This window comes from Notolepis coatsorum, assembly GCF_963971535.1.
Source record: "Notolepis coatsorum genome assembly, chromosome: 7".
Lineage (NCBI taxonomy): Eukaryota > Metazoa > Chordata > Actinopteri > Aulopiformes > Paralepididae > Notolepis > Notolepis coatsorum.
In genome coordinates, this window is record NC_140171.1 from 7,330,278 (window position 1) to 7,355,032 (window position 24,755).

Sequence of the window (24,755 nt, forward strand, 5' to 3'; positions counted from 1 at the left end):
CCCAAAGTCGAGCCAGCGGGCCAAGTGTGGCGCTCCATAGCTCTTGTCCCTCTTTCAAGACTGTGATAACCAAGATATTCTGTCTGGTCTATTTGAATGAGGCACATTTTTTAGGGATGTCAGATATTATCGGCCGATATCGGCATTAAAATGTGATATTTTCAATATCGGTATCAGTTTAAAAAAATTAAATAAAAATTTACATTTCTATAACCTTTATTTACCCAGGCAAGCAAGTAAGAACAAATTCTGATTTTATTTATTGTCAAAAGTATGCATAATGTTGTGTTAATTCCACAACAAGACATATGTAATGTTAATTACCTGAAATTATAAAAAAAAAAATTGGGGGGGAAAACCCTGCATATATCTGTATCGGTTGATATCGGTATGGGAAATTAAGAGTTGGACAATATCGGTATCGGTAAAAAAGCCAATATCGATATTTTTGATGAGTCTCTTATTACAAGGCGTATTAACAAACACCATGACGACGACAGGACCTAAGAAAGTAATAATTTGTAACAAAATAGGAAACGTGTAAAATTTCGTATACATTTTATGTCAAATCACCGTTTCCCAGCCCATACTCCATTTCGTCCCCCCTCCAGGTTTGGGCTACCCCTGGACAAGGGGCATGTGTCCCCCCCCCCCCCCCCCCCCCCGCCCTCCTCGGTGGCATTTGATCCAGCAACAATTAACAAACGAGCCAGTCGTCTCTCCTAAAAACAGTGGGGAGAGCGTCTGGCGCTCGACGTGCAGAAAGAACAACACGGGGACGTTTCACTTATTTCAGAAAATGATTTCCCCATTTCCTTCTCAAAACATGGGCTTTATTGAACAGTTCACACAGACATCAAAACACCCCTCTGTAGCAATAAGCACAACCTCCCCACAACTGACCCCCGTCACCGTCTTATCAAGACCCGCTCCAATATTATACCTACCTCACGGGTTAAACTGTCCCAGCTGTTGAAATGCAGTGCAAAGCCTACTTGGGAGAGAGACTACGCATCACTTGTTATTATGGAACCAGCACAGAACGTACGATATTTTCCGTTATCAAACCAGCAGAGAGGCACGGTATTCTGTTTATGAAACCAGCAGAGAGGCACGATATCCTGTTATGAACCCAGCAGAGGTGCACAGTATTCTGGCAGAGGGGCTTCTTGTGGTTGAATCTCAAGCGATGGTTCCCCTCTTGGAGACACTCGCCTCCGTCTAAACAGATCACAGTATGAGAGACCTCACCCGTCACAACTCATAGCGGTTACAGAGGGCAGGAGGAGAAGAAGAGCGATGATACGGGATCATTGGAACTGAACCGGGTGGCAATAGTGTCCGAGGCACCGTGCTAATAAAGCCTCTATGCAACGCTTATGAAAGTAGTATTATTACGTAGCCTCCGCGTATAATTATTAACGACAAGTCTATCTCTGTAAATTATTTACAAAACGCACATCTCTGCCCCCGTTTCACGTAGTTTCTGATCTTTTATATATAACTGATTATGAATCATTGGAATAAAATAAGCATAAATATCAACACCAAAAGTAAAACCAAAAAAGCAGAGAAAATATGCAAACATTAGTTAGTTTCGTCTCTTCAGCCAAATAAACTGTGGCAAAATAGTCAACAATGGAAACTCCTGGGGGGGGGGGGGGGCTGAACCGAGGAACACCAGCGTTCAGTCACTTTAAAGGAGGTCCACTTTTAAATCAACCCCAGGACTGAATTCTAATATTTCTGAACCGAAATCACAGAAATGGGAGATGAACTCAACCCAGGAAAAAGCTTTAAATGACAGCAGTGGTCCTCAGGAGGACCTGTTCTAATGCTTCTCATAAAAACAGACACACATAGAAAAAAATTAAGAAAAAAAAGAAAAAAAATTAAGATAAAAGAAAAAAAATCAATACTGAAATATATACAACCATATATTTCAATATGGAAGTGGGAAAATATTGAAATATAAAAATCGCATTTATATATTTCAATACAAGTCAAATAACATTGTAAATAAAGCAATTGTCACGTGCGGTGATTAAGTCGTATGATCAAGATGGACCATCGGGGCATTAACCCCTGCGTGGCTGGGCCAGGAGGGGGGGGGGGGCATTAACCCCTGCGTGGCCGGGCCAGGGGGGGGGGGGGTATTAACCCCTGCGTGGCCGGGCCGGGACCCTACCGGAGATTCACATCTAAAGTGATTAGCCTACTTCCTGAGCGCGGGCCGTCTGTGAGACTCGCAGGGGAAACGCTTGGTCAAATTTAGTGTTCTCTCTCTCTCTCTCTCTCTCTCTTACGAATTGCACACGCACACTCACCACACACAGAAAAAGGTACAACTAAATAGTCTGCAGTAGTAGTACCGTTTAAATAGCCAAGTTATAAACACGCAACCAAAGCAAGTCTTCTCTAAAATGATTATTATCTTTGGACAGAGAGAGAGAGAGAGATAGAGACGAAGAGGGGGAAGGAGAGAGATGGAGAGAGAGAGAGAGAGAGACATGAGGAATATATAGAACATCTGAGCTCCCTTCCATTCAATCTCAGACCGTTCCATCCGACCGTGAAGGTAGGGGGCCCTCTCCTCCTGGAATAAACCACTCTGAGTCTCTGGATGGGGGTGTTTCAGGAAACAAAGAAGGTCCAACGACGAAGTCTTTTTTTTTTTTTTGCATAGCCAGACAAGTGGTTCCTATGACAGCAACCACTTAAAGAGAGTTTCAAAGAAGAAGTTGTTTGTAGCGAGTGGAGCCTTGGTCCGTGAACATGCCCCCCTCCACGCCCTCTAGTGGCTGGCCTGGGGATGTTCAGTGGGTCCCTCCCTGAAAACACACCGGCTCCCAGCTCACAAGGTGGACTCCTTCTGGCGTTCTCGTCCGTTGGACGTCTTCTTGACCTTGGATATCCCCTCCAATACACCGGACTCAGTCACCCTGGAGGGGGGGGAGAGAGAGAGAGAGAGAGAGAGAGAGAGAGAGAGAGAGAGAGAGAGAGAGAGAGAGAGAGAGAGAAAAGAAAGAGAGAGAGAGAGAAAAGAAAGAGAGAGAGAGAGAGAGAGAGAGAGAGAGAAAAGAAAGAGAGAGAGAGAGAGAGAGAGAGAGAGAAAAGAAAGAGAGAGAGAAAGAAAAGAAAGAGAGAGAGAGAAAAGAAAGAGAGAGAAAAGAAAGAGAGAGAGAGAGAGAGAGAGAGAGAAAAGAAAGAGAGAGAGAGAAAAGAAAGAGAGAGAGAGAGAAAAGAAAGAGAGAGAGAGAAAAGAAAGAGAGAGAGAGAGAAAAGAAAGAGAGAAAAGAGAGAGAGAAAAGAAAGAAAAAAGAAAGAGAGAAGAGAGAGAGCGAGAGCGAGAGCGAGAGCGAGGAGAGAGAGAGATCAATCAAGGTCCTTAGAAAAAAAAATGTGTGGACATCGACACCAATACGGAAATGCAGTGCCCGGCCCAGGATTACCTACCAGTGTATACCAGCTTGCTAGCTGAACTAGTCTGATTCTCCACCACAGTGTGTACCAGCTTGTTAGCTGAACTAGTCTGATTCTCCACTACAGTGTGTACCAGCTTGTTAGCTGAACTAGTCTGATTCTCCACTACAGTGTGTACCAGCTTGTTAGCTGAACTAGTCTGATTCTCCACTACAGTATGTACCAGCTTGTTAGCTGAACTAGTCTGATTCTCCACTACAGTGTGTACCAGCTTGTTAGCTGAACTAGTCTGATTCTCCACTACAGTATGTACCAGCTTGTTAGCTGAACTAGTCTGATTCTCCACTACAGTGTGCACCAGCTTGTTAGCTGAACTAGTCTGATTCCCCACTACAGTGTGTAGCAGCTTGTTAGCTGAACTAGTCTGATTCTCCACCACAGTATGTACCAGCTTGTTAGCTGAACTAGTCTGATTCTCCACCACAGTGTGCACCAGCTTGTTAGCTGAACTAGTCTGATTCTCCACTACAGTGTGTACCAGCTTGTTAGCTGAACTAGTCTGATTCTCCACCACAGTGTGTACCAGCTTGTTAGCTGAACTAGTCTGATTCTCCACTACAGTGTGTACCAGCTTGTTAGCTGCACTAGTCTGATTCTCCACTACAGTGTGTACCAGCTTGTTAGCTGAACTAGTCTGATTCTCCACTACAGTGTGTACCAGCTTGTTAGCTGAACTAGTCTGATTCTCCACTACAGTGTGTACCAGCTTGTTAGCTGAACTAGTGACTCTCCATCACACCAGCTCCCAGTGTGTAAATACGAAGCAGCATATTCGACTGCGTTTCCATTTCAAGCAGGTCCTGCTGCAAAAGGATTGCCTTCTGGGGTAGATTAGGGGGACTGAGTGACATCATCGATGGGGGGGGGGGGAGGCATGCTTTATGCAGTCACACGTTCCACGGAGACCGTCTCTGCCGCCGTCTCTACTTACACTTCATCCATCTCCACGTCCTCCTCGTCCAGGGGCAGCTGCAGGTAGGGGTTGTTGGACGCGGGGCGGAACTTGTAGCCCGTCAACACAAAGAAGATCAGAGTCGACACCTCGACCAGGAACTGAAGAGGAGGGAAGGAGACATTTGGACCGGAATTACGCCACTTGGCTTCAGAACTGTGTAAGTGTCTAGATCCCATCGCCCAGAAGGATGTATATGAATGTGTTTTTAATTTGTAGGTGGGGGTTAGGGTTAAGGTACAGGATAGGTTTCGAGTTACGGATTCATAGCTTGGATACAAAGTGACAACCTCCAAACGTCCTTCCCGAGCGATGGGCTCTAGACACCACTTTTAGGATTCACTTGGTTGGCTTTATGACAATATGACCGAATCGGTATCTTTTAGACACAAATGGAGCGTTGCATCAGTTTGACCCCACAGAATAAGGGGGGGGGGGGACAAACTACTGTTCCCCTCTTGTTCCCGGCTACGGGAGACGGGCCAGACTGTCCCCCCGGGGGAACGGAACGACCATCGCCGTCTTCCTGTTGGGGCCGAACAATATATCGAATTCATGCTGATATGGCAATATGAAACAACACAATATCTGTAACAGAAAGGGTGCAATATGCAAATGTGTCAAATAAACACACAGCCACATCAAAGGGAGGTCTAAAGATTGAAAAAGTACAACTATAATTAAAAAAAATTATATTGCATGACGTGTTTCTTCCTCCATATCATGCAGCCCTGCGTCCCGTTGATGTCTCTGTGTTGATGTGACGTGTGATGTGGGCGGAGTCTCAGGTGTCTCTGTGTTGATGTGACGTGCGATGTGGGCGGAGTCTCAGGTGTCTCTGTGTTGATGTGACATGATGTGATGTGGGCGGAGTCTCAGGTGTCTCTGTGTTGATGTGACATCATGCGATGTGGGCGGAGTCTCAGGTGTCTCTGTGTTGATGTGACATGATGCGATGTGGGCGGAGTCTCAGGTGTCTGTGTTGATGTGACGTGCGATGTGGGCGGAGTCTCAGGTGTATCTGTGTTGATGTGACATGATGCGATGTGGGCGGAGTCTCAGGTGTATCTGTGTTGATGTGACATGCGATGTGGGCGGAGTCTCAGGTGTATCTGTGTTGATGTGACATGATGCGATGTGGGCGGAGTCTCAGGTGTATCTGTGTTGATGTGACATGCGATGTGGGCGGAGTCTCAGGTGTCTCTGTGTTGATGTGACGTCATGCGATGTGGGCGGAGTCTCAGGTGTCTCCGTGTTGATGTGACGTGTGATGTGGGCGGAGTCTCAGGTGTCTCTGTGTTTGATGTGACGTGATGTGATGTGGGCGGAGTCTCAGGTGTCTCTGTGTTTGATGTGACGTGATGTGATGTGGGTGGAGTCTCAGGTGTCTCCGTGTTGATGTGACATGTGATGTGGGCGGAGTCTCAGGTGTCTGTTGATGTGACATGATGTGATGTGGGCGGAGTCTCAGGTGTCTCTGTGTTTGATGTGACGTGATGTGATGTGGGCGGAGTCTCAGGTGTCTCTGTGTTTGATGTGACGTGATGCGATGTGGGCGGAGTCTCAGGTGTCTCTGTGTTGATGTGACGTGCGATGTGGGCGGAGTCTCAGGTGTCTCTGTGTTGATGTGACGTGCGATGTGGGCGGAGTCTCACCTCGTAACACCACTGCCACTGGAAGGGCACGGTCACCTTGAGCAGGATGGCTATGATCCTCGTGAAGTAGATGTAGCAGACGATCTACAGGGAGGAGCGTTAGGGACCACATGTTGGAACAACTGTAACAATGACAATAAAGATCTATTCTATTCTATGTTGAAGAGTTCACTCAAAGCTAGTGATGCACGATATATCGGCCGCCGATATAATATCGGCCGATATGGCAGTTTTTTTTTACACATCGGTATCGGTCCGATATCAAGATAGGGCCGATATGGGCCGATATAAAAAAAGAATAATAATACATATATATCTTTTTATCTTTTTTCTTAACATGCTTTGGCCTTAAATAGTTTCAAAATATCAGTAATTTCTGAAAATAAGTTACAAAAGTTCTAAAAATAGCTCTTTATTTGATTATCATAAAAAAGTGTTTTCTATACAGAGATATCGACATCGGTAAATGTCGGTATCGGCCAGAACAGCAATATTAATATCGGTTATCGGCCACAATTTTCACATCGGTGCATCACTACTCAAAGCTACATAACGATCTACAAGGAGGAACATTTACATTATGGACCACCACAACTATCCCTTTAAATTGGTCCCATTCTTTTCAAATGTCATATTCTCTACGAAGTCAAAAGTAGATAGCATGATTGGAGATTTAATCATAATCAGAGTAAAAATGTATATTAAATTAACCAACATCCTGAAGGATATAAGTAGAGAAAACGTGTCTCTCTCTCTCTTCATCATCATCATGCACCCTCAAAAACGATACGTGCACATTCTGAAAAGGTCACGCTACACAGATCCAGTATTTTTAGGCGTCCACGGGGTCAAGCGCTGTGGCGTAGATCAGACCTGGTGGACAAGGACTAGGAGCCTCGGTTTAACTTTACCATGACGTAGTAATGTCTGAAGAGCTTCAACTTCTCCAGGTTCATGGCAGCTAGAGGAGGAGGAGGAGAAGAGAACACATCAGAGTCTACACACAGATGCTACAACACATCAGAGTCTACATAGTAGGGATGGGCATTTTTAAGACAAATCCAGATCGATTGATCGCATGCTATACTCGAGTGATCGTGTATTACTCGTAAAGGGTAAAAAAACTCAAATTAAAATTAAAATAAAACATTTTGAATATTTTTTTTTAACTTAATTTTGTTCATTCACGTATATGTTTTAGGAAACCAACAAACAGTTATAATCTTACACATACATGTGAAACAAATATGTAAAAAAAAAATATATATATATTTTCTTTTCATAAAGATTATTAATAATTTAAGATCGCTTTTTCTCATAGCTACGATTAATCGATTACTCACGCCCACCACTACTACACACTGATGCTACAACACCTAGGGGTGTAACGATGCGACCTCACAACGATTCGATTCTATTACGATTCTTCAGGCAACGATTCAATGCATCATGAAATCTCTTCATTTGACCACGATTCGATTCGATTCGATTAATTTTCTATCAGTTAATTCCCCCAAAAAATTTGAATACACAAATGTGGCTGGGGGAACTGATTCACTCAGCATGAATGGACTATAGGTCAATAAAAACAATACACAAAAAAAAAAAACATAAAAGAAAAGAATAATCTTTTTTCCCCGATTATAAATCGATGCATCGAATCGAACACATTAGAATCGATGCATTTCGATTAATCGATGCATCGTTACACCCCTAGAGTCTACACACTGATGCTACAACACATCAGCAACAAGCAACAACCAACGCTACGACAAGTAATGCAACACATATGGTCCTTGCGCTGCCCCCTAGTGGTCGATCATTTCACTCTGCTGCATTACTCTGCCCCAGCCCCGTTTGTGATGTCATAGTGCCTCTTTTCTCTTCCTAGACAGACTCCAAAGAGGCACCCCGTCATCACAGATTGGGGTGGGGCAGAGTATGCCACATGGTGAAAACATCAAGCACTAGGCCATAGGTCTGGGCGATTCATCCAGTTTCAATTTCGACTTCCCAAGATAATAAGAGATAAAATTATTATTATTATAGTGCGTTGCCATCATTACGTCTATGCAGCACACCCTTCCTTCACAGCGCTGCGCGCGCTCCATCCACCCCCCCCCCCCCCCCTCCCCCACAGGAGTTTCAACAGATATTTTGAAATGTCTTTGGCAAGATTCAAGACTTGTAGAAGATGACCGAAAGGGCAGCCTTTGGTCGAGGACAAAGGTAAAAGAAATTCAGTCGTCATCATATGATGTTCTTAAATCAATGAGTAATTTAATTTAATAATTGTGATTTCAATATGAAATCAAAATAATAGTGATTATGATTTCCGCTGTAATCGAGCAGCCCTACTATGGCAGCAAAAGGACCGACGGTTGCATTATTCTTTAAAACCTTACTGGTAATAATGACTAGTGGCTATGTCTTCTTACCTTTGCCGTCAGTGCTGGAGGCCTCTTGTAGGTGACGGATAGACCTGTGAGAACACACACACGTCACTACTGCTCCAGATGCAGGTGCATACAGTGCTCACGCAAACATTTATTCACACTACACTTTGTTTTACAGTGCACACAAACATTTATTCACACTACACTTTGTTTTACAGTGCTCACGCAAACATGTATTCACACTACACTGTTTTACAGTGCTCACGCAAACATTTATTCACTCTACTTTGTTTTACAGTGCTCATCACGCAAACATTTATTCACACTACACTTTGTTTTACAGTGCTCACGCAAACATTTATTCACTCTACACTTTGTTTTACAGTGCTCACTCAAACATGTATTCACACTACACTGTTTTACAGTGCTCATCACGCAAACATGTATTCACTCTACTTTGTTTTACAGTGCTCATCACGCAAACATTTATTCACTCTACACTGTTTTACAGTGCTCATCACGCAAACATTTATTCACTCTACACTGTTTTACAGTGCTCACTCCAACATTTATTCACTCTACTTTGTTTTACAGTGCTCACTCAAACATTTATTCACTACACTTTGTTTTACAGTGCTCACGCAAACATTTATTCACTCTACACTTTGTTTTACAGTGCTCACTCAAACATTTATTCACGACACTGTTTTACAGTGCTCACGCAAACATTTATTCACACTACACTTTGTTTTACAGTGCTCACGCAAACATTTATTCACTCTACACTTTGTTTTACAGTGCTCATCACGCAAACATTTATTCACACTACACTTTGTTTTACAGTGCTCATCACGCAAACATTTATTCACACTACACTTTGTTTTACAGTGCTCACTCAAACATTTATTCACGACACTGTTTTACAGTGCTCACGCAAACATTTATTCACACTACACTTTGTTTTACAGTGCTCACGCAAACATTTATTCACTCTACACTTTGTTTTACAGTGCTCATCACGCAAACATTTATTCACACTACACTTTGTTTTACAGTGCTCATCACGCAAACATTTATTCACACTACACTTTGTTTTACAGTGCTCACGCAAACATTTATTCACACTACACTTTGTTTTACAGTGCTCACGCAAACATTTATTCACACTACACTTTGTTTTACAGTGCTCACGCAAACATTTATTCACACTACACTTTGTTTTTTGACAATTGCCCACTGGGCAGCTCTACTGGAAGAATTGGGGGTGCATTGCTCAAGGGCACGTAAGGATAGTTGTTGAGGAGGAGGAGAAGAGTATGAATTCACTTCCCCCACCCAGAGTTTACTGTTGGTCTGGGGATTGAACCTACAACACAACGGTCTCAGGCCTGCTTCTTCTTGCTACTGCAGTCACCCCGGACTCAAGTACACACACACACACACACACTAACCAGACTACAGGGAACAGGATGGCTCCGCAGCAGATGAGGTCGACCAGGAAGAGGATCTCCTTCCAGAGAGCGTATTCACTGGACCCCTCCTCGGTGGACTCGATGATGATGTAGGCTACGTTAGCCAGCACCTGCGGGGCAACCAGGAAGGAGTCACCACGACCAATCACATAAGGCAGTGTCTACATCCCATAGCTGGGAAGGACGTTCATACACTTATTTTTAATTTGTATGTATGTAGTGGGAATGGTTAAGGTAAGGGAAAGTTTTATAAACAACGTTTTAGGTGGAAACTATGACCCGGCTTTGCAGCAAGATCAAAAAGTTACGATTCTCATAAAAAACTAAAAAAAGTCATTCCAGGCAATGGGGTCTAGAGACACTACTCTCCCATGAGGGCTGCAACAATTAGGCAAAGGCATTGATCATCGGAGATGGGGAATTTAGTTTGCTAGGAGGCTTGTTTGGAAGTGCACACATCCTGAGAGTTGGAAGTCATCTTTGCTTTGTAATTGGTTATATTAAATACCTGAATTTCCCCAAGGGGATCAATAAAAGGTATATCTTATCTTAAATGACTATACATGGAGAATTAAGAAAAAGTGGAAATTCTGTTGCAAAAGGTGAGATTTTCTAGTGGGCATTTCAATGAATTAATAAAATAATTAAGATTTATCAATTAGTTGTCCTAAATTCCATGTCTAGAAACAACCACACAACCACACACACACACACACACACACACACACACACACCCACCTGCAGAGGGATGACGATCATGAAGATCTTCTTCTCTTTGTCAGACAGGATGTACTTGACGAAAGCCCAGCCAGTACCAATCAATGCCAGAGTGATGAACAGGAGCGCCCCTTTGAGCCTAGAGAGAGGACAAACACAAACCACTGCAGCATTACACCAGATAAAGGCCCAATACATAATCCAAACATGAACAAATGAGTAGCCCCACCACAAATATTTAAATAAACACGAATGGAGACATATGTTCATTCTCTAGCTGATCGAGTGAGTGCCTGATACAAAGTCTAACACTAGACAAAACGGTAAATATGAGTTCTTACAGTATTTTATGGCGCCTGGAACACTTTAAAAACCTGCATTTATCGAATCACTTTATTCTGAAATGAACTGTATGTTCTTCGAGCGTAGGGACCACATGTGGAGCACTAGGCCCATATCAGCATGAGATCACTGGCATGAGCCAATATACTGAAGCATGAAAAGTTCCCTTCCCATTTACTTATGTACACAGGGTTATGAATATTAGGGGTGTAACGATGCGACCTCACAACGATTTGATTACGATTATTCAGGCAACGATTCAATGCATCATGAAATCTCTTCATTTGACCACGATTCGATTCGATTCATTTTAGATTCATTTTCTAAGATTCATCCGTTAATTCCCCCAAAGAATTTGAATACACAAATGTGGCTGGGGGAACTGATTTACTCAGCATGAATGGACTATAGGTCAATAAAAATAATAAAAAAAAAAAAATTCTATTAATTTCTATTATAATCGATTCTAACATTCAAATCAATGCATAGATTCTAACACATTAGAATCTATGCATTTCGATTAAACCCCTAATGAATATGTATCCCACTTATAACCTTAACTGGGATGTTAGCTAGTATCCAGTACACATCTATAACCTTAACTGGGATGTTAGCTAGTATCCAGGATATGAATGTGCCCCAGGTGGGAACAGGGTGGAAAGGAACACAACCTGAGCATGACATAAGAGACATGATGTAACTGAGGTCCAAAGTACTGACAGTCTCACTTACAGGTGTGTGATATAGTACATGACGGCCCAGCCTTCGATGGGGTGACCCTTAGTGTTGATGAAGTGAAAGTTGATCTGAGAGAGAGAGAGAGAGAGAGAAATGGCACACTTGACTCAGACTGAGGGTTAAGACTACAGGAAATTAATATATATAATTTATATTGTTAGTACTTCTATTTGTTCATTCCTTCAAAATGCTATCACTAGAGGCACGTTTTTTTCCCTTTTCAAGTGTCTGATTTTACCCACAATTCAGAGTATATGACTATCTAAGTAGATCTTATGTTAGCTTTTAGCATTACTAGTAAGTCTCAGGGATTAGAGCAAAAAAACATCTCCTGACTGAACTTTCTTTGAGGCCAAGTCATATTCTTATTTTAACCTCCACTGTATATTTATATTTAATAGCCTTAGCGTTTTAAGGGAACTAGATTAGATTGCTTTTACGTAATATCAATGCGGTTTTCAATTCATTAAATAAAACTGATACTTTTTGCAAGGGTGAGTGACTTTGTCATACAAATAATCAACTTTTCAGTGGACGTTTTTATTTACATTGTGACAACTGAACAAGCTTATGACTTGAACAAGGAACTAAACAAGGGAAACGGTGCAATAATACATAATAACATTTTACAAAAGCAAGAAGTGCAGTTTACGTACAGAAAACTCTTAAGTGAATGCGTTTCTGCTACTGGATCTACCTGCCTATGGATCATGGTCTATGTATGCTGAAGGTCGATCAGACCAAGTTTAAAAGAATAAAAGTGATTAAATCTTTATTACTTTTGTCCTGTAAAATGTATATGCTTAAAGAGAATGTAGCGTATATCAGCCTATGATTTATGGCAAAGTCAATCCCGTGGGGGTGCGTCATATAGCCTAGGTAGGTGTATATCCTATATAATTTTCTAAATCCGTAGCCTACGGGGGGTTAATTTAAGGCAGGTCGGTCTTTAGAATTATAGCCTTATAATCGTGTTTTCGTTATAATAGCCTAATAATAATAACAACAACAACAACAACAACAACAACAACAACAACGTGTTTTCAGCTAATTTTGCATGACAGTGCCTGCTTCAGAAAAGATTAATCACTATCGGGCTAAATCCAAACTTTGATTTGATCGCAATCTTGATTAGGCCATTTTCAACTAGCTATTTCTAACGCTTGCTGCACATTAAGACACTTGTATGGGCTAATTTGCTTGTGTGACGTTTATAGATGTAGGCTATATAGTTAGGCCTAATAACGTTGGCTCGTGTGCCTATTTGTGAGCTCCCGCACAGACGTGATGGAATTCAAGTTTTTATTGATCACATAGGCAGGCAGCTACACATGGCGTAGGCTACATGGCAGTGAGATTCATTGTTCTTGTATGCTCTCTCTCTCGTATTATTGTTATAGGCTATTGTCAAGAAAGGAAGTACATTATTTTCAATCGTTGGTGTACTACTCACACTGTTCCACTGAAAAGGTCTATTGGTGAACTCCCTGTTCCACTGAAAATGTCTATTGGTGTACTCACTGTTCCACTGAAAAGGTCTATTGGTGTACTCACTGTTCCACTGAAAAGGTCTATTGGTGTACTCACTGTTCCACTGAAAAGGTCTATTGGTGTACTCACTGTTCCACTGAAAAGGTCTATTGGTGTACTCCCTGTTCCACTGAAAAGGTCTATTGGTGTACTCACTGTTCCACTGAAAAGGTCTATTGGTGTACTCACTGTTCCACTGAAAAGGTCTATTGGTGTACTCACTGTTCCACTGAAAAGGTCTATTGGTGTACTCACTGTTACACTGAAAAGGTCTATTGGTGTACTCACTGTTCCACTGAAAAGGTCTATTGGTGTACTCACTGTTCCACTGAACAGGTATATTGGTGTACTCACTGTTCCACTGAAAAGGTCTATTGGTGTACTCACTGTTCCACTGAAAAGGTCTATTGGTGTACTCCCTGTTCCACTGAAAAGGTCTATTGGTGTACTCACTGTTCCACTGAAAAGGTCTATTGGGTACTCACACTGTGGAAGACCAAAGAGATGGACTTGGTGAAGGCCAGAGCTGCCATCAGCCAGTGGATCTTAAACACACTGTACCTGAGAAACATAATAAAAAAGGTGAGGAGAGATAACTTTATTATTTTAGGGTCTGAGCAGCAGTCGAGCATAAAGGGAGAGAGAGAGAGAGAGACACACAACACACAACCCACAAGAAAGGATGTAAAAAGTTAAAATCAACATTTACATAATAAAAAGAAATCAACAAGCTGAGATTATTCGGTTGATAGCGTGCTCTGTAACTTGTGTGTCTGAGTGTACCTGTAACATGTGTCTGAGTGTACCTGTAACTTGTGTGTGTCTGAGTGTACCTGTACCGTGTGTCTGAGTGTACCTGTACCGTGTGTGTCTGAGTGTACCTGTAACTTGTGTGTCTGAGTGTACCTGTAACTTGTGTGTCTGAGTGTACCTGTAACTTGTGTGTGTCTGAGTGTACCTGTACCGTGTGTGTCTGAGTGTACCTGTAACATGTGTCTGAGTGTACCTGTACCGTGTGTCTGAGTGTACCTGTACCGTGTGTCTGAGTGTACCTGTACCGTGTGTGTCTGAGTGTACCTGTAACATGTGTCTGAGTGTACCTGTACCGTGTGTGTCTGAGTGTACCTGTAACGTGTGTGTGTCTGAGTGTACCTGTAACTTGTGTGTGTCTGAGTGTACCTGTACCGTGTGTGTCTGAGTGTACCTGTAACATGTGTCTGAGTGTACCTGTGCTTCATGAGTCTGTCTGAGTGTACCTGTGCTTCATGAGTCTGTCTGAGTGTACCTGTGCTCCATGAGTGTGTCTGAGTGTACCTGTGCTCCATGAGTGTGTCTGAGTGTACCTGTAACATGTGTCTGAGTGTACCTGTGCTCCATGAGTGTGTCTGAGTGTACCTGTAACATGTGTCTGAGTGTACCTGTGCTTCATGAGTGTGTCTGAGTGTACCTGTACCGTGTGTGTCCGAGTGTACCTGTGCTTCATGAGTGTGTGTGAGTGTACCTGTACTGTGTGTGTCTGAGTGTACCTGTAACATGTGTCTGAGTGTACCTGTAACATGTGTCTGAGTGTACCTGTAACGTGTGTGTCTGAGTGTACCTGTACCGTGTGTGTCTGAGTGTACCTGTAACGTGTGTGTCTGAGTGTACCTGTACCGTGTGTGTCTGAGTGTACCTGTAACATGTGTCTGAGTGTACCTGTAACATGTGTGTCTGAGTGTACCTGTAACATGTGTCTGAGTGTACCTGTAACATGTGTCTGAGTGTACCTGTAACATGTGTGTCTGAGTGTACCTGTAACATGTGTCTGAGTGTACCTGTAACATGTGTCTGAGTGTACCTGTAACATGTGTCTGAGTGTACCTGTAACGTGTGTGTCTGAGTGTACCTGTAACATGTGTCTGAGTGTACCTGTAACATGTGTGTCTGAGTGTACCTGTAACTGTGCGACTGTACCTGTAACATGTGTGTCTGAGTGTACCTGTAACATGTGTCCGAGTGTACCTGTAACATGTGTGTGTCTGAGTGTACCTGTACCGTGTGTGTCTGAGTGTACCTGTAACATGTGTCTGAGTGTACCTGTGCTTCATGAGTCTGTCTGAGTGTACCTGTAACATGTGTCTGAGTGTACCTGTAACATGTGTCTGAGTGTACCTGTAACATGTGTCTGAGTGTACCTGTAACATGTGTCTGAGTGTACCTGTGCTTCATGAGTCTGTCTGAGTGTACCTGTAACATGTGTCTGAGTGTACCTGTAACATGTGTCTGAGTGTACCTGTAACATGTGTCTGAGTGTACCTGTAACATGTGTCTGAGTGTACCTGTAACATGTGTCTGAGTGTACCTGTGCTTCATGAGTGTGTCTGAGTGTACCTGTACCGTGTGTGTCCGAGTGTACCTGTGCTCCATGAGTGTGTCTGAGTGTACCTGTGCTTCATGAGTGTGTGTGAGTGTACCTGTACTGTGTGTGTCTGAGTGTACCTGTAACATGTGTCTGAGTGTACCTGTAACATGTGTCTGAGTGTACCTGTAACATGTGTCTGAGTGTACCTGTAACATGTGTCTGAGTGTACCTGTAACATGTGTCTCTGAGTGTACCTGTAACATGTGTGTCTGAGTGTACCTGTAACATGTGTGTCTGAGTGTACCTGTAACATGTGTCTGAGTGTACCTGTGCTTCATGAGTGTGTGTGTCTGAGTGTACCTGTGCTTCATGAGTGTGTAAACCCAGATCATAGCGGCGGTGAAGAAGTCTCCAGCCATGAAGATGTAGAGGCGCGACAGAGGGATCTCTGCTGCAGACAGGTAGCCCCCTGGGTTCTTCTCCGTCACCTCCACCTGGAGAACGTGCAGACACGTCAGTGTGTTATGTACAGTAGTAGGGGTGGGAATCACCAGAGGCCTCACGCTATACGATATCATCACGATACTTAAGTCACGATGCGATAGTATTGCGATTCAAAATATATTGCGATGAGCTGAGTATTGCGATATTAATATTGCAATTTATCAATTTATTACCTTTTTTCAACTGCAAAGTAAAACTTTGTCAACATATTTTATCTAATAAAATAAAGTTTTCAGTCTGTTCATCTCACTTCAATCATTTTTCATTGCAGCAAATGGGATTTTCTCAAGCAGACAGAACACTGTAATCTGTGTTGCATGTACCTGACAAACTGAACTGTTTGTATTAGTCATATTCCAACTTAACTACTGTACTATTACAGGTATTGATATGAACAATGCAACTTCCTTATACAAAAAAAAGAATTCCAACTTAGTTTTAGTTTTAAATACATAAATAATAAAATATCGATACTTGGCGTCCTTGTATCGATAGAGTATCGCCACGCAAAGTATCGCGATACTACTGCATATCGATATTTCCCCCACCACTAATGTACAGTAGACACAGACCTCAGTGTTTCCCCTAGAGTTCACCTGTAGTGGTAAGAAGCACAATCCCATGTAGAACGCGACTCTGGTCATTTTAAATGACAGCCTGCTAGATGAGTAAAACCACATTGGGATTTCAAATGGCTTGCATTTCAAGCAAATATAATATATATAATAATATATGGGCATAATCCCATTTAACTGAGACTTCTGGGTCCACCCGCGCATTTGACACTCTCTAGAAGACTTTCGAAGCTGATGGGATGGAGCGCACCGCTGTGAAGGAAGGGTGTGCTGCTGCATTTACAATACAAGACTAAATGAGAGCAACACGGCATACATAATAATTAATTGTATCTCTATTATCATGAACAACATCGTAATCGTAATTGAAACGAGATGAATTGCCCAGTCATATGCCCTAGTGCTTGATGTTTGCCCCACCCCAACCTGTGATGACGGAGTACCTTTGGGTTAAAAGATGGTTTGGAAGTCTTGTTGTGTGAAAAACCACCTCACAATCATCACGGGAGAAACCTTAACCCTTAATTTTCTTGTGTAAAAGAGTATCCAAAGATGTGGACTGGCATCCATCTACTACGGGTAGGGTTCGGGGGAATCTGAAGAGACAGAGTTGAAGACTACTGCAGCTTCTCTACGTTATCAGTGCTAGCTCCATCAATAGACTTCTAACTCACACCAAATCCTGGCACCACAAACCTCTCTGTGCCTCAGATCCTCCACATTAGAGACTTGTTCACACCTGTAGTTTGTTTGCTTTGTTCCGATTCGGGGACTAATATGATACGATGTTGCACTTGCCCCTTGGTTCGGTTTGTGTTCACACGGCTGTGTTAACAGCGGACCAAAACTTGTAAACAAACACCATGCGCAAGCAAACTGTTTTTCTGGTAATTTTGACGGTCTTCCCTCAGATTTTTCTTCCCTCGCAAATACACAAAAAAGTATCGAAAATGGAGCATCAGCAGCTTGTATGGATAATTGTTTTACTTTAAAGCACCCTCAGAGTCAATCCCACCCCAACACCCATCTCTTCTCCACTACCTTCTCTAAGCTCCATCCATCCGTGTGTGTTTGTGTTATGTTTGTCTCACTGTAAGGTTCTAGAAAAGCACTAAAACATTTATTTTAATTTCAACCATAGGTCAATAGACCGCAGGACTATGGTTTAACTGAAATATAATTATTGAAATACAATTTCTTGGTGTGGTGGGTGACAACCTTACTGTGGTGATCCACCACTGTACAGTAAACACACACACTGGCATACATACACACAAGCATACACACATACTAGGGCTGCACGATTCTTGCTAAAATGCGAATCACGATTTTTCTCCCTAAGAATTGAGATCACGATTCTCACACGATTCTTATTTTTTCAATAAGAACATTTATTGCACTCTTTCTTAAACAGACAACATAACATATATGAAAGTGCTGCTGGACTTAAACACAAGTCTCTTATGACATACAAAATAACTAGGGTCGCTTTTCCTCTCTTACGCCCGTGCTCTCCTCAGTCAGCTCAGGGCGTCCTTTGACAAGCGTGCATAATTTGACAATCGCTCCGTCAAATGACCACTTTCAGTTCTGACCTTTGACCTCTAGCGTCAGAATGTTATAAAGTGGACGGCCATTTTGGATAATCACGTTGTAATCACATTACAAAAACCATTTTTATAAACTTTGGACTGTACGACTCAACTGGAACCCAAAAACAGGAATCTGGCGACAAGTCAACACAAAAGTAAGAAAATACATTGCATGTTGAATTAATAGCGTGTTTTGCTTTTTGATATCGCAACTGGGATTGTTCTGAAGCAAATAAGTCCAACGCGTGAATGCAGCGTGACGTGAATGCATATGGGAATAGGAGCGAGTGTTTTAATGCAACCGATCTCCATTTTGACGCAAATACATCAGAATCGTCGTCATTTAGAAATGAGATTGCATACGTCGTCTATGAATCGAGATCGCAATCTTTTTACGATTAATCGTGCAGCCCTAATACATACACACACAAGCATGTGTAACGGGGAAGCCCGTGGGTATGTCCACAGTCACGGAAACAGGTGTGTTGACGAGTGACTGTGGCAGTGCGGGCTGGTAAATTAAACTCACTTCCCCATAACAGGGTTAACAGACGCATAGGTACGGTAGTTAGGAGTGAATTCACTTCTTAGTGCAGCGGCCTGTGTCGTCGCCCGCGGACGCGGGAGCCCCCCTGTTCGACTCCCCCTCGGGACATTCTCATTTAACATCAAACACAACGCAGACCAATATGATCCGTCACAGTGGTGCCCAGTGACCCGGATGTCCTGAGGGGCGTGAGTTTAGGGAGGTGAGTGTAACGGGGAAGCCCGTGGGTATGTCCACAGTCACGGAAACAGGTGTGTTGACAAGTGACTGTGGCAGTGCGGGCTGGTAAATTAAACTCACTTCCCCATAACAGGGTTAACAGACGCATAGGTACGGTAGTTAGGAGTGAATTCACTTCTTAGTGCAGCGGCCTGTGTCGTCGCCCGCGGACGCGGGAGCCCCCCTGTTCGACTCCCCCTCGGGACATTCTCATTTAACATCAAACACAACGCAGACCCAGTATGATCCGTCACACATACATACTGGCACACAAGCATCCATACACACACACACTGGCACACATAAGACATACCCGCACAAAAAGGTACACAACTTACGTTGAGAGCGTAGCGGAAGTCGAACCCAGGCACCATGTTCTGGCAGTAGTGGAAGTTGAGGTTGTACAGCCCTTGAGCCATCTGGCCAATCGACATGTTGAACTATGGAGGAGAAAAGAGGACCACAGTCAATACAATGTAAACCGGAAAGACTTCTTAAACCATATTATGGTTCCCTTCCCTTCTTAATAAACCACCATCAGGTTTGTCACTATAATAGTTGATAAAAGGCTTAAATATAAATTTATATAATGATCATATTGTAACATTCTAGCGACTCCTGGGCAAACCAGGCGACCAATAACAATCCAAGCCGAAGACAAGGAACAATGTACAAAGAAGAAATATTCCGCCAGACAGCTGTGGGAGTGAGTGACTTATAAATATCTGTGATAATCGTCTTAACCGCCACATAATCTTCAAAACAATAGTTTGTTTATCTGTAAAAGCTAAATATTTAACAATAAAGTGTTAACACATTAGGTGTACCATATACATGTAATTTTCCCATTTATTTATGTACATATATTTACATGTAATGTACATGTTTTTCTCTCATTTGAAAGTGCTTTGGGATAATAAAGCCATTTCTGGTTCAAACCGATTGAATGAAGTCTTGTTTGTGAGCTGCATTACTGGCAGATTGTCCTAGATATACAGTATAATATTACCACAATTTAAATAATGCAATTCCTGAGACATAGAAACATACAAAATATATTAATTCAGGAGACAACTGTTGTACGTAAGGGTTGTATTAACACTCATTTACTAGTATAAAGATAAGCAAAAAAGCAGCAGCATCAGTGAATCACAAGAGAAATGCAGCATGTCAAACGAGTGTCAACGTGTCCAAATTAAACAATGGCTACTAGTGATGACCTAATGGGAGGTGTCACATTTCATAGGTAAATATTTCAACCCATATCCCTTATAGCTCCGTTCTGAAGGGCCACTACCCAGTCGAGTTCAGAACTAGGAGTCAAGAGTCAAAGAGTTTTATTTGTCATGGCATACAAGCATACAGTGAAATGCGGGTGGTCATGCCCGCAGCGATTGTGCAATAATACAAGTAATAAGAATAAGACATAGAATAAGACATAACGGGTATATAATGTACATAAAGTTTACAAAAAGCATGGTAAGACATGCTAAGGTCCTGCGATAGTGCAATACAGTGTTGGCTACGGATGAGGCACTGGGTCTTATGTACACTACTATACAATATACAGTTATACTATATATCCTTATGCTATCTTGCTATATCCATCTATTTACTATACAAGAACCACTCCCGTTCTTTAGTAGGGCCAATGGAAGGGAACTGGCCTTAACCCTTTCACTACCACACTACAGAAGGTTAACCCTTTACTATCACACTACAGACGGTTACCGTAATGTAGTTAATTAATCTACCTATTACTACTCTGGTTACTTCTACTCTCATTCACTCAAAGCAGCCTTCCATTGAGTGATATCAGTGCAAGGCTCTGTCCTGGGCCCTTTGCTATTTTCGATTTACATGCTACCCCTCGGCAATATCATACGCAAATTTGGCATAAACTTTCATTTTTACGCCGATGACACCCAATTATATATACCGGCTATTAAGCCAAATGATTCCTCCCAATTACAAAATCTTGAGGCTTGCCTGCTTGCCGTCAAAAAGTGGATGTCGCAAAACGTTCTACTCCTTAATGCAGATAAAACTGAGATGTTAATTGTTGGCCCCCCCAAACAAGAGGCCTGTTTAACCTTTTAACCTCCGTCTCAGTCTCAACCGGTCCCATGGAACAGCTTCATAGTATGCCGTCTTCTGTCTGGCCTGCAGTGCTGAACCCTCCGAGTGACTTCTCCTGCCCCCCGGGGCATACAGCCCTGAGCTATTGTCTTGTATCTCATCCTGTATCCATACGCTTGCAGTAGTTCTATCTATTACTCTATTTCACAATTGTCTTATATAGTATGATTCCACTGTCACCATGTATGCATATGCTCACTACATGTATTTATTGCTCCATCTCCGCCCACTACAAACATGGGAACTCTCTAACCCCCTCCCATTGCTAGGTTTTAGTGAGTTTTTTTCCTTACCTTCGCGTGGGGTATGGCTGAGAGTGTTGCATTCATTTATTTTGCATTTATTTAAAAATGTTTAGACCTTATGGTGTTCTTGTTTTGTTCTTGACTTATTGTGATGCGTCTTCTTGACTTGTTTAAAGAAGAAGTGTACGGCCCATGGGGACATTAACGTGTGTTGTCGGGCCTTACAAATAAAATTTATTTGATTTAAGTGTTAGAAGACTGAAAACTGTTAAAATTCCATAATTCTACAGTTAAAACCCCATTATCTTCATTACAGAAACTATACAATTTGCAGCACTTTTACTATTGTAGTTGATGTTTTTTTTGTCCTGATAAGTTAACTGCATCTGTATTTGTTTTTTGGATGACTTCGACTTCCACCCGCTGACTCTGCCAAATGAGCCAGTACGACGGCCGGTCCAAGCCGAAGGCAATGCTGAGATTCGATACCGGAGTCTCTTGCATTGGTGACGAGCGCAATCTCTGTTACGCCACCCAGCCGCACTATAAATGTTTCTATTAAAAGGGTTTGCAATTATATCTGCTTATGATATGGTAAAAAGGTTCGTTTCTATCTGCATATGAAATTGCAAATACAGCCTGTGCAAATTACCCATATATTTCCATGTTATTCCCGTTAATTCCCATATATTCCCGTTAATTCCTGTAGGTTTCCAAGATTTTTGCAACCCTATCAAGAGCTCTTCACTGCTATTTTTTTCACCTTCAAATCTCCTTGTATAAAATAAATCCTGGTGTGTCTATGAAGAATAAATAACCATTTGAATGTTGTGTACTCACGCTGAATTTGTAGGAGCCATCGGTTTTGTCTTTGTCCAGAGCCAGAACCAGTTGGTTGTTCTCCTTCTTCCCCAACTAGAGACCGGTACAGGTTAAACAGAGAGGTGAACTAGAGACAGGTACAGGTTAAACATATGGAGGGTACAGGTTAAACATAGAGTACAAAATAGATCAATAATGTGCCATTTTTGTAAGAGAAAATAAATAACCTTACATTTCTTAACTGCACAAAGATAATCAAAATCAATAAAGGATTTCTCCTTTCAAATCCAATTCACGTCGCTACCTCTCAGGGATGGGCATTTCAAGCAAAAATACTATTCTTTATTCACTAAAGGAACTATTCGATATTATTCACTAAGGAACAATTCAACCATTCTTCGAAGATCGGCCATTTCTGAACTACAAACGATATATATATTATAAAGACTATTAGAATGTTAAATGCATATTAGTTTAATCTGTATACTTGGCATTACCAAGCAAGCAGTCCAATATAATGAACATCCATTGGATTATCCAACGTGATTTTCCATAATGTAAGCAGATAGCGATATAAATCAATATCGAATAAAGTTATCGTTACAACTTTACAACACAAAAAGTACAACACTCACCTGGTATGTAGTATACTCCGCTTTCATCGGGATGTCATCCGCTTTAACAGGTTCCACTGGTTCTGGCTCCACTGGTTCCACTGGGTTTGGCTCCACTGGCTCCACTGGGTTTGGCTCCACTGGTTCCGGCTCCACTGGTATAGGTTCGGCCACTGATGTCTTGTTTCCTGGCGGTTTGTCCTCTCCCGGTTTAGAGGCAGCAGAAGCGTCCCTCCTCTTCCTCGCATCTGTTGTGATCACGTGTTTTTGTTTAATGCAAAGTAAAATAGGTCAGGGACAGAGACAAAACATTAAAATAATAATGGCCAAAACAGCAAACGACAACAAATTACTTTCCCCCCTATCTAAATAACACAACGCTGCTGTCGGGACAAAACCTCATAACTCCATTTTTTTTATTTATTTTTTTATTATATAAATCAACTCCGTAGATCATCCTCCATATGTGTGTGTGGGTTTTACAAAGTTTAAACAATGGGAAAGCATTAAACCGATCATCTGTCTAAACCTCCTAACTCTATTCACCCTCAAATCTGTGTTAGTTTTTTTCATCTGCTGAAAAGTTGGGTTTTTGGAGTTATGAGGTTTTGTCCCGACAGCAGCGACAAGCAGCTGACCAGCCTTACAGACGGCACGCTTTGGAACGTTACTGCCACCAATTCGATGTTTTGAAGTCGATTAAAGGCGACACCTCCACTCGGTACCAGTATGACTTTGAGATGGTTATGAGTCTGATGTGACGTCTAGAGTCGCAGTGTAGTATTTTGATGGGATGGGAAATATTCACACTACCGCCATTTATACATACACACTATATATTTATATATACACACACACTCAAAACTGTTGATACTTTTTGCCCAATTGCACAGCCCTGTTCCAATATTCTATCCCACTGTATTTTTATTTAGTGTATATACTCATCGACTACATCGTGCACAATTGTACAGCCCTGTCCCATTTGATTTTATTATTCCATTCTACACTTATTTAATTTAGTTCATATATTCCATTTTATTGTACCTTAATCTGTTAATGTTGCACCAAAAAATGCTCTTACGTCATGCTCGGGTTGGGATTCCTTCCCACCCTGTTCCCAAAGGAATCCCGACCCGAGCACGACGTGAGAACAAAATGGCCACCATGTGAATATGGTCAATGGCTCTGGTGCCAATGAGAAGCAACATACAGTGTGTTGTGAGGACGACCTCTGACCTTTACCTTCTTTCTTGGGCTTTGCTGTCAAGAGGTTGTCTTGGTCACCAAAGGATTTCACAGTGACACTATAACACGAGAGAGAGGTAGAGAGAGAGCGAGGTAGAGAGATATATGTAGAGAGAGAGAGAGGTAGAGAGAGAGAGAGAGGTAGAGAGAGAGAGAGGTAGAGAGAGAGAGAGGTAGAGAGTGAGTGAGAGGTAGAGAGAAGTAGAGAGATAGAGAGGTAGAAGGAGAGAGAGCGAGAGATAGAGAGCAAGAGGTAGAGAGGGAGATAGAGAGGGAGAGAGAGCAAGAGTGAGAGAGGGAGGTAGAGAGAGAGAATAATCAAATAAAAGCTAGGTACATGATCTCGTCAATGGTCACAAGTGCCAAATAACCTCCAATATCATATAAAAAGATTTTATACTTATTTTATTATTTCAAAATAGCTCTTTATGAGTCATTTCCTAATTAGAAGACCCTATATTTCCATTACATTTTCATCAGTTTGGTACCACTCACTATAACACATATATACCGGTATATATATATATACACTATGAATATCAATCATAAAGATTTATATTATCAACCTATAATAATAAAGGTGGGTCAAAGTCAATGAGGACACCAGGCTCAGATTGTGTCTCAGTA

General features: G+C 42.0%; 1 protein-coding gene across 1 annotated transcript in view; it reads right to left on the reverse strand.

Moving 5' to 3' along the window:
• Nucleotides 1-811: 811 nt before the first annotated feature.
• gpr108 (G protein-coupled receptor 108) overlaps nt 812-24,755 on the reverse strand; it is a 33,167-nt gene continuing 9,223 nt past the window's right edge. The window contains exons 5-18 of the mRNA XM_084318597.1: nt 24,126-24,187; nt 22,905-23,131; nt 22,288-22,362; nt 19,402-19,503; nt 15,987-16,120; nt 13,771-13,846; nt 11,750-11,823; nt 10,697-10,814; nt 9,938-10,068; nt 8,529-8,572; nt 7,002-7,051; nt 6,091-6,174; nt 4,415-4,536; nt 812-2,942 (exon numbers count right to left, since the gene is read on the reverse strand). Of these exons, the coding sequence (XP_084174723.1) occupies nt 2,855-2,942; nt 4,415-4,536; nt 6,091-6,174; nt 7,002-7,051; nt 8,529-8,572; nt 9,938-10,068; nt 10,697-10,814; nt 11,750-11,823; nt 13,771-13,846; nt 15,987-16,120; nt 19,402-19,503; nt 22,288-22,362; nt 22,905-23,131; nt 24,126-24,187 (1,387 nt within the window). The 3' untranslated portion in view covers nt 812-2,854. The remainder of the gene's footprint in view (nt 2,943-4,414; nt 4,537-6,090; nt 6,175-7,001; nt 7,052-8,528; nt 8,573-9,937; nt 10,069-10,696; nt 10,815-11,749; nt 11,824-13,770; nt 13,847-15,986; nt 16,121-19,401; nt 19,504-22,287; nt 22,363-22,904; nt 23,132-24,125; nt 24,188-24,755) is intronic.